Raw genomic sequence first — 10345 nt, 5'->3', positions numbered from 1 at the left:
GAGTTGAATCAGTTTGACTCAGTGGACCTGACCTTGATCTTGACCTTGACCATTGACTTGACCAATGACTTGACTTCGACGTTGACTGTTAGTTGACCTCTGACCGTCAGCTTAACCGTTAGTGACCGTTAGTTGACTCAGTTGGAATGCACCTTAGTTTAACGGGCCGATTGTTGGGCTTGGCTTAGAGCTAGATTCTTTATTGAACATGAATTGGACGTTTATGGTCTGAATTAACCTTTGACCTATTCTGCAAAGTTTTAGAAAATATTAAGACTTATCTAATGGACTATAGAACCTATCTAATTGGATTAGTAAACCTTTGATATGTTAAAGGTGGAGATTGAAAGAAGAATAGAATAATAATGGGCTTAGAACCATTATATAGTTCACTTAGCTTATACGCTGGAACTTGTATGAATCATGTTATGAGCCTTGTGTGAGACTTTTGGCTAGAATTGGAGTTCTATGATGATTTAACAATGATCGATTCAAAGGATGAACCGGTGAATTATGGATCTCAAGATAGGCGAGGTTTGCCTTCAAAACAGGTGGGAAATATGTAACCTTCTTGTAATCATTAAGTTCTTCTTTATCTGCGAGCATGATGCGACTATACTATTTGTGTGCATGATTTTGTGTACTTTGATGTATTATTTATGTGTTACTTTTGTATGCAATGTATATTTAATGTAGAATGGATAGGAAGAAGGAAATACGAAGATTGTAAGAGATGAGAAGAGATGAAAAGGATAAGAATTGATGATAATAAAGAGATGATAGAAAAGATAAAAGAGATAGAGAATCGTATTAAGCGATAATAATATTGATTGATTATCTTTTGAACTCAGAATTAGAAAATAGAGGGATTAGGAATTTGTTATAGGGTTTCTAAGAATCAGGGATGTTGATGGATATTGGGGAGTTGTTGTTAGTATGAGGACAAGTTGATGAATTGAGTCTGGTAAAGAAGAACTTGAATTCGTTTGCCTGAGTATTTCTAATTGAGGAGTTGCTAATGTAGATTGGGTTTATGTATCTGAAGTCTTAGTAGTGTTGAAGCTGTATTGTCTTTTGAATCAAAAGAGTGGTGTTGGAGTTCAGGGTGAGTCTGGAGAAGGGATTGAATTATAGGAAACTGTTAGTGGAGGCAGTGAAGAGCTAGAAGTATTGATTATGCTGAAGGTGTTTGTGTTAGTTTGTAAGATGGAGATTTGTTATTGTTGTGGATTACAGGGAGGAGGAATGAAATGTTAATGTGAAGTCTTAAATGGATTGAATTTCTTTTAGAAGATTGTTAGGATTTCACATAAATGGTAATGCAGTGATGATTGTTAGAATTGCTATATTGTAATCAGCACCAAGTGTTGTATAGTCTCCCATTTCTGCATTAGAGTTGTCATTCAGTGCGCTAACATTTCCAGCCATCGGAGATGCATGAACCCGTGGAAGCGAATCTACAGCATCTATGTTGATTTCTGTTGCATGAACTCTATTGTCAACAACTTTATTCTGTTCACTACATGCAGGATGCTCAAAATATGTGATCAAGCGATTTGCATTGTGTTCACGGAACCTTTTAAGCAAGTTGAGGATTTTGTTACGAGTAGTAGTACTTGGATCTATCAAGATTTGTTTGTTTTCGTAAATGAATACAGTCAAAAATGCAATGATTGCCAAGGCTGAACAGATTCCTGTAATTATGAACAAGATCCAAAAGCTACCAAGAGTAAGACTATTTGATGAACCATAGGGGTCCTTGTCGTCATCACAAGATTTTCTTTCGCCCTTAAACCAACGTTTTTTAAAATCTTCCGTTCTTCCTTCCTCTCTTGTGCTTAAAATTGTTCTTGAAATATCAGGACACAAGGGAGAACCTTTCGGGAAAACCTGTAAATTGTTTACTCAAGTGAGCGTATAGTTTAGGAAAATAAAATTCTGCTGCAGATATTTTGTTTCATTTGCATGAAAGGACAAGAAAAATTAAGAAGGCGAAAATATGAATAAAGAAGAGAAATAAAAACTTACAAAACCTAATCCGTCGTATGGATATATATCTCCCACCATCATGTATTTATCGCAATATTCTGCAAGGATGAGTTCAATAAAAGGTAGCTCCTCGAAAGCAGCAACAATGCCGCCTTCACTTCTCCCTTTCGAGAATGATTCATCAAATTCTCTAGGGGATTTGTAGCTTTTCAAATTAGACTCATCAAAACCCATGCGCTTCAACATTCCAAAAACAAATGAACCTTCCTGGTAACCTACATTGTACCCATGTCTGATGAGTTGGTTGACATCGTTGTAGGTGCGATCCGATCGTTGAATCGTCAATATGGATGCCAAATTTGCTGTGTAACTTTGTGTGAGAATTAACACAACAAAAAGCCAGATGCCCATTACGAATCTACCCAAATTGCTTAACACCCTCTCCTCTGCACGAAATACAAATAAACAATGTTATTTATTTATTACCACAGAAAAAGGAGTAGAAACGAGTAATAAAGTTGTGTTCTAGGGCTAAACAACATAAAAGGAAGTTCTATATAAACTGTATGTAAATGGATACTAGTTGAGGGCATTACTATGTGCGAAAACAAGCATTGAGAAGGAGAACGAAAGCATCGTGCCCCACTGATACATAGAATGAGGCCCTCCTCTAAACTCCCTGTTTACTCTGTGTTCAAGAATCCAAATCACAACACCAACTAAAAGAAAGAAAGCTCCAGTTGTTACCCAGAGCTTCCACTCCAATGGCTTGAGAAATACCCAAGTATCCTTACTCAAATCCTTTTTCACTAAAACAATCATTGATTCCCACCTTCTGTATACGGTAGCGTAAAATCTACATGTCGTGATCGAGTTGCTGTAATAGTAACATCCCCAACTACAACATCAAATTTCTGTTCAAGAGACATATATAGCAATTAGCAAGTATTTTAAGTGACTTTACATGATGCAACATTATCTAAACACATGAAATAAGTGTTTTAAAAGAAAAAAAAATGAACAAACCTGAACCTCCACCTGGTGTACAAGATCATCGTAATAGCTTCCAGCTTTTCCGCTTTCGTTTTTCTTATAAGGAATAAATTCATGGGGTACACAATACGGTAGCATCTCGATTGCCGCAGTAAAGACATCTATGCAATAACCAGTGACATCATATTTCGTCCCATTGCAAGAATTATTTGTTGTCTTCACGAATTCATTAAAACCATCTTTTATAGGCACTCCAATCCTTAACTTTCTATCCTTGAGTGGAATTTCCCAACCTTTAGGTTTATCCTTGGCATCGCCGGGCCATAAGACAGGGTGTAGATTAAGCTTATTTGTACCATCTGAAGGTTTCCAAATACCAATATCTCGAAACCCACTTCCACAGATATTAAGTATTTGAAAGGCATCTGATTGCAATTGCCTATCGACTAGCTGGAATTCCCAGCTTAGACCTTCGAATTTGAAGTTTGATAAATCTTGCAACAGTTGAGGACCCATTCTTAAAATATCGCTCGAGTTTGATGGTTTCTCAACTGCACTCGCCATTTCCCAAGTTGTATCATATGCCCATATACCTAAAATATCTAACTTCCTTTCGATATCTGGGTACTCTTTCCGAAACTTGATTTTCCATTTACCTTCAAATGCAGCAACCTCTTTGTGTTGTGAGATATATGGCCTTATGCCTAACACTCCTTGCATTGTATCAATATCCGAAGGCTCCAATGAATTCAGTTCAGTGCTTAATCCTGAGGTAATAATCCATGCATACCCTTTGCTCATCATACCAAGCACTTTTGCTTTGTCAAAAATACGCAATCCTAGAGGTGAAAGCATATGCAGGATGAGTACTCTTGTTTGCATTTTGTCTAATTTGTTAAGTTCTTGGGTAATTTGATCATCAGTAGCCTCACTAGGAAACACACTCCTATAAGGAACTCTGGTATTGATATTTTGAAAAGCATCCATTAAATACGGAATGACACCATGCCCATACTCAGTGTCTTCATAAAGAGGTACGACTTCTCTCCATCCAAATTTCTTGACAACGGCAGCAATTGCATTTACTTGAGACGATTCGTTTATTGATGTGCGAATGAAGTAAGGATTCTGAGAAAGGGAAATAGAAGGACTTGTTGCACTGAAAGAAAAAACTGGAACTTGATATCGTTTTCCAAGATGCGCAATGTTAACGGCTTGTGCTGATGTTGTCGGTCCTATTATAGCTTGGACTTTAACATTCTGTATTAGATGGAGAGCTGTCATATGCATCAAAAGATAGAAAAGAATCGTTAGATTTATGATATATTTTAATTTTTAATATTTTAACGAGTAGCGTCAGAGGGGCTAGGCATGTTTAATTATTCAGAAAGGATATATACTTGTTATAAGTACCAGTACTGAAGCTGTAAATACCTGTAACATGATGAGGGAGAGTGAGAGAAACCATACCTGCAGATGATGCATCAAGAACATCACTTTTAGAGTCCATAACATGGAGAACCAGCCTTGTCTTGTAATTTTTATGAGAAGCATAGAAGTCCGAGAGAGCCATGTCCATGCAAGTCAGCCACACCTTTGCCACAGATGTATTTGCATCAATAACCACTCCTACTTGAAACTCCTCAACTTCTCCAGTTGTGTTTTGACCCATTACCATTAGTTCATGGTTATTCTCACCACACACTATTAGTTCATGATCTCCTAAGGAAAGGATAACAAAGAACAAGAGAATAGCACCACTTAGTTGATAATGATGATGAGATAGTTTCTCCATATCTTTTCTTTTTCTGATTGATACTAACTTTAACTATTGATGCATGGTACGTTTAATTAATATTAACCTATATACTAACTAGGATAATAGGAATATTTCATGGTCAAATTGATTTGAGCGTGTAGAATGGGAGAGTCAGAACTTATACTTTTCTCCCAACTGTTTGATTGTTACGTTCTTTATTTCTAGTTCTAGTTATATATAGTTTATAATTTTATGGCCATTCGGATTAAATACAACAAAGAGAGGCATCCACACATCAATCTCAACGACATTATTTTGAAGAATTGGCAAATGGTCCAATCTCATATTTCCTGACCAATTTAGTAAATTCAGAGGTGGTCCGTGGTTAGATATGAGTTCATAGAAATATATCTATTGACTTCTTCGTAGCTAAGGCTCAAAATGATCATATACAGGAAGTGTTGGAAAACGATTAATTAAAAATAATTTTTAAAGTTTTAATAAAAATTATAATTTATTGTTTTCTTTTGTGAATGAAACTTATTCGTCCCACAGTGTGGAGTTTCCAATTTTTAGTAGTTTTAAGAAACTACATAAACCTTTTAGTCCCGCATCGGAGAGTTTTTCTTCTTAAATTGTATTTGTCAATTATAGAAACAAATTCACTACTTTTGTAAAATCTATGGGAAATGGGTTCCTCTATATTTAGAGGGACCCCTAAGGGAAAAAAATGTTTTATATTGTTTCTCAAGTGTTCGAGATTTTCCTTTATGGTTTTTTCGGAGTTGCCAAGCTCAAGTTGAGCATCTACTACATATGCTAGTAGTAGGGTGTTTTATCCTGGAGATATCCGTCCTGTGAGGGCTATAGCATCACTCTTGGACAACATGTTGAACAAGTGACTCATTATGTTTTTCCAAAGTTTTACCTTGTTGCTGTTGCGGAGATATGGGGAAGCTCGTCCGTTTCATCAAATCGATCACTTGCATTATAAAGGAGTTAAGTATCAATAACTTTTGGTTATTTGGTTTTTCCTTGTTTTTGATTATTGCACCCAGGAAGACTTTCTGATCACACCCCATGGTGTTGGAGTCTTACGATGAAAGATGGGACTGACGAGATAATTTAACTGGACCCTTGAAGTATCTTGAGTAGTACGTACCCGACCAGTCGTAAAATCAAGAGGATGACTTGTTAAACAGTTCTCTTCAAAGTAGAAAATTGAGTTGTGAAAGTCATCAAGCGTGTTGAGCACAGTGCAGATGCATTATAGTCTAATTTCTTATGAACGAATTACACTGACACTGGACTTGGTTTGTTATAAAATGATTGTCGTTGACATTGTCGATAGCTATACCTTATTGATTGGTAGAAATTATCTTGATATATAAAACGATACCGCCCGAATGAAAAAAACAGGAAATTTGTTACGTTTTCAAATCATACCCCACAGGTGTTGGAGTCTTTCGAATTCGATGAAAAATGGGGACAACTCCATACAAGTTTGAAATACTGTAGTTTTCTGTAATCAACACCTCAGAAAATTGAAGAGTTTTTTCCTATTGTTTTGAAGGAGTCTAAGGCATTTAATTAGTTCTTCTAGAAAGAGTTTTCCACCTAATATTTTGTAGTCGTCTCTCGTTCACTCCCTGCTGCAACTTGAAAGCCATCAAGCGTGTTGGTATTTACGTGACTTCAACATGCATATGACTTAAGGTTTGGAAAATGACCAGGTTTCAGTTCGGGTGCCAGTCCATTAGATACGTTAATTTGTAGTACAACAATGACATCTAGCAAATTCGTGCTTTTCCCTGTATTTTCAACGAGCACAATTAATTGCACTTATATTACTTAATTGTGAAGTAAACTATATACAAGAACATACGACACAAAAACAAGGCATTGGTTACGACGCATATGACTCTTGTTCATGAATTTGGTCTATCACGACTCTTGTTCTATCCGTGGGATTGTCAGATATACTGCCATTTTTTCTGGCACTCTTATACACCAAATCAGAAGCAAAGAACATGCAGAGAGTTAGGGCTGATGCAACCCCCATAGTGATGAAGACACTTCTGAAGCTATAAAGACGAAGCGGCTGGCTCGATGCTGTATTATTCTTCTGGGAAGTATCATAACATGAGTCGCTATCAAACCATTTTCTTGCAACACCTTTCGTCTTATTTGCCTCTGCAAACTCCAACACTTTATGAGAAACATAGGATACCAGTGGAGAGTCAAGTGGAAACACCTGCAGGGTACAAAACAAATGGATATATATCAATCTAAGGAGATCTATATGAAGGATTATGATGTAATAAACTTGGAAGTTGCAGAGAAGGGAGAAGGACATACAAAGCCGAAACCGCCTGCTGGATATGTAGGTCCAGTAACTGTGAACTCATCGCAGTAACGTTCAAGGAAGACTTTAATATAAGGTATCTCATCGTAGATTGCAGAAACCCTTCCATCTTTTAGAGCACTGGCATACTCCTCTATCGTAGAGAGTTCGACGAGCTTTGAATATCCTAGATCTTTCAAGAGTCCCGGTACAAATGATCCACTTTGGTACCCAACGGATCCAGTAACAGTTCCTACTTGAAGATTCTTCATCGTTAATGATGCTGTTAGATTTGCAATAAAGCATCCCATCAGAATGTATACTGCAAAGCTCCACAAACTCACTATGAATCTAGAGTAGTTGCTCTCAAGTTTTTCTTCTGAAAACACAAAGTCGCACATGAGTATTTCTATCATGAAACTAACTCAGATAATGCAAAAATAAAACTTGCAATGGATAATTTGAATATGCATATACTTTTACTTACTGTGCGCGAAAACCGAAATTGAAAAGCTAAAGGAAAGATATTTCCCCAACTGCTGTGATAATGGTCCTTGGAATTCAGGGTTTTTGCCTCTTTCGAATATCCAAACAGCAAACCCAGTCGACAGGAAGAATGCGATGGTTGTAAACCAAAGATCCTTTGTCCAGGGCCATAAAAACCACCAGCTATCATTGGTAAAGCTTTCGTCGGTTCTTCGTATTATCATGCGAACTCCAGAATCTGAATATGGCTGACTAAACTCCACATATTTTGATCTGCTAGAAATGATAGTCACATCTCCCACGACGGCATCAAATTGCTACATTACATCAATTGTCCCGTAAAAAAAATAAAATCCAAAGCTAGTAATAGAAATTAACAATTATACATGGTTCAAAAACAAGAATAAAAAGAACGAGTCTTTAGTAACAAATACAGCTAGAGCACTGCGTGTTCACCTTTGTGTAGACACAATAACTTAGATTATCGTAATCTCCTGCTGAAACTCCATTTATCTCATACGGGACGTAATTGTATTCATATGTCAATCCCTGCATCACGTTTTCAAACACATCTTTTGAAAAGCCAGTTACGTTCCACGGGTCAGTCTTCTTATCACGGCTGACATTCATGAATTCCAAAAATCCTGTTTTATACGGGACTCCAATAGTCAGGGTCATAGCTTTTGGAGTTGCTTTGGATCCTCCTGGCCATGTTACACTAGCAAGGTCACACTCATCTGTTGAATAGTTTTTTTGCATTTTATTTTTATCAAGGCCTTTTGAAAAGCCAACATTTGGTGTCCAATACCCTATCGTTCGATCTCTTTTGTTAAGCACGTTAACAATTCTATAAGTATTAGAATTTAACTGCCCGTCTATAAATTCAATCTCACCACTGAGCCCCACGAAATTTTCCGCTTGAATTATTTGCAAGATTTTCGAACCCATAGGAGAGACACCACTGTCAAACAAATCAGGCACATTTCGATTTCCTTTCTTATTTGCCGGTGGTGATGATGAAGAGTTTTTATCGTTAAAATGCGGCTGAACTTTGTTAGCTACCATTGCCATCAGAAACATTACATCATATGCCCACAGTGCATGTATGCTGGGCTGTGATATATATAATTTTGGATGATCCTGCTTAAAACGCTTTTGGAATTGAATACTAAACTTTCCAAGGGACTTGGATTCTGGCACGTATGTTTTAACACCGATAACACCATTCATCGAGCGTAAAACAGAAGGATTCATATAGGAAAGAACATCAGCAATGGCAGTCGTGATAATCCACACATACCCGTCATCCATCATTCCCTGCTTTTGAACATTTAAAAAGAAAGTGGCAGCTAAAGAGGGTGACGTATGAACAATGAAGACCTTGGATCTCATGCTTTTTAACTCAAGCAAGCTATTGTTAACTATCGTCGCATTTGCCATGCTCGGTAGGATTGTTCTGTTACATACATGAGCACCAACGTCAAAAAGAGCAACGGTAAGGGATGGTACTAGAGCAGACCCAAGTTGGCTATCATCATGAATTATAGATAATTCCTTCAACTTGTATGCTTGAATGATGGATGCAACAGCCTTTACTTGTGATGAGTCATTCTGGGCAACTCTAACGAAGTAAGGAACTTGAGAGGGAGAAATGAATGAGTGCGTTGGCGAGAAGGAGAGGATTGGTACATGATCTTTGCTACCAATATATGCAACAAATTCTCCTCCTACCGATGATTCTAGGCCTATTATTGCTTTCACCCCGAAAGTGTTTATCAAATCTAAGGCTGTAAAGTAAATCATATATAGAGCAGATTAGTACACAAAGAGTCAAAGAGAAAACACCATACCTGAAAAGCCTAGAGGGAATTATGCTAGATTTAAGAAACGCATTCGTCAAAGATGTATGCATGCATCTTTATAACAACTGTTGTAGTTTATTTGAAACTTTAGGTGACGGTGGCAAAAACAACAGTCCAAAAACTTCAAAAACATAGACTACGGTGCACAATCATAACGTATTTCGTTCGTATCGAAAATTCGTTGAATTGAACTAGGAAATTGGCTTAACAAATGATATATCTCAAACATACCTGCAGTGGTCGCAGTTATAGGATCACCTTTCGAATCCCGAATATGAGTAACTACCATCGTATTTTGGTTAGGATGAATTTTGTAGAAATTGGAAATTGCTATAGAAATGCATGCATCAGTAACATTCCCGATAGTGGAAGTCAAATCGAGAATCACCCCGACATGAAAAATGGCTTTGCCATCTCTGACCCCATTGTTTTGAGTTTCGACAAAGGAGAGTGGAAGACAGAAGAATAGAAAGATGAGAGATCGACATAATTTTTTCATTGTTACAAAAATGAAAAATGACATTAAAATGTACCCCGATGTTTTGATTTGCTTTCTTCATATTTATCAGCTTCCACATAAGAAATATTAAAGGTTTCAACGGAAATTTCCTGGTTTTTTCATCGGGACGGTATCATTTTATTTATATATCAAGATAATTTCTACCAATCAGTAAGGTAACTATCAATAATGTCAACAACAATTAACAATTAGTAATTATTAACAAATTCTAAGTTGATTATGATTGTTAATTTTTTTTTACTCCTTTTTGTGGTTAGGAACTGAGGCAGGGCATACTTATGAGAGGTCAGGCCAGCCAGCAAACCCTTCCCGGAGTTTTGATCACGACATTAAACTTAGTCCAACTATATGGCGTCTTCCCTTTACGTCCTCCACGCTAGACCCGGCTCAAA

At 37.0% G+C, this 10345-nt stretch overlaps 3 protein-coding genes across 5 annotated transcripts; all 3 read right to left on the bottom strand.

Annotated features, from left to right (window-relative positions):
- Nucleotides 1–1305: 1305 nt before the first annotated feature.
- On the bottom strand, nt 1306–2703 carry LOC113348047 (glutamate receptor 2.1-like). The gene is made up of 3 exons (XM_026591768.1): nt 2586–2703; nt 2029–2435; nt 1306–1890 (listed from the first exon to the last, which is right to left on the bottom strand). The coding sequence occupies exons 1-3, from the start codon at nt 2641–2643 to the stop codon at nt 1306–1308; spliced, it is 1050 nt and encodes a 349-aa protein (XP_026447553.1). The 5' UTR covers nt 2644–2703.
- A 7-nt stretch (nt 2704–2710) lies between these two features.
- On the bottom strand, nt 2711–3909 carry LOC113325939 (glutamate receptor 2.2-like). The gene is made up of 2 exons (XM_026573771.1): nt 3016–3909; nt 2711–2903 (listed from the first exon to the last, which is right to left on the bottom strand). Exons 1-2 carry the CDS (start codon nt 3862–3864, stop codon nt 2808–2810), a joined length of 945 nt encoding a protein of 314 aa, XP_026429556.1. The 5' UTR covers nt 3865–3909; the 3' UTR covers nt 2711–2807.
- Nucleotides 3910–6530: 2621 nt separating this feature from the next.
- LOC113279167 (glutamate receptor 2.7-like) lies at nt 6531–10027 on the bottom strand. 3 transcript variants are annotated; one of them, XM_026527873.1, is made up of 5 exons: nt 9665–10027; nt 8028–9358; nt 7573–7888; nt 7100–7464; nt 6531–6995 (listed from the first exon to the last, which is right to left on the bottom strand). In XM_026527873.1, the coding sequence occupies exons 1-5, from the start codon at nt 9954–9956 to the stop codon at nt 6648–6650; spliced, it is 2652 nt and encodes an 883-aa protein (XP_026383658.1). In that variant the 5' UTR covers nt 9957–10027; the 3' UTR covers nt 6531–6647. The 3 variants fall into 3 exon arrangements, with proteins under 3 accessions (XP_026383658.1, XP_026383663.1, XP_026383667.1); XM_026527878.1 differs by having other exon boundaries at nt 7100–7461; XM_026527882.1 differs by having other exon boundaries at nt 7100–7368.
- Between the last annotated feature and the right edge of the window lie 318 nt (nt 10028–10345).

This window comes from Papaver somniferum, chromosome 1 (genome assembly GCF_003573695.1).
Source record: "Papaver somniferum cultivar HN1 chromosome 1, ASM357369v1, whole genome shotgun sequence".
NCBI classification, from domain to species: Eukaryota; Viridiplantae; Streptophyta; class Magnoliopsida; order Ranunculales; family Papaveraceae; genus Papaver; species Papaver somniferum.
This window is presented reverse-complemented; position numbering and strand designations above follow the sequence as displayed.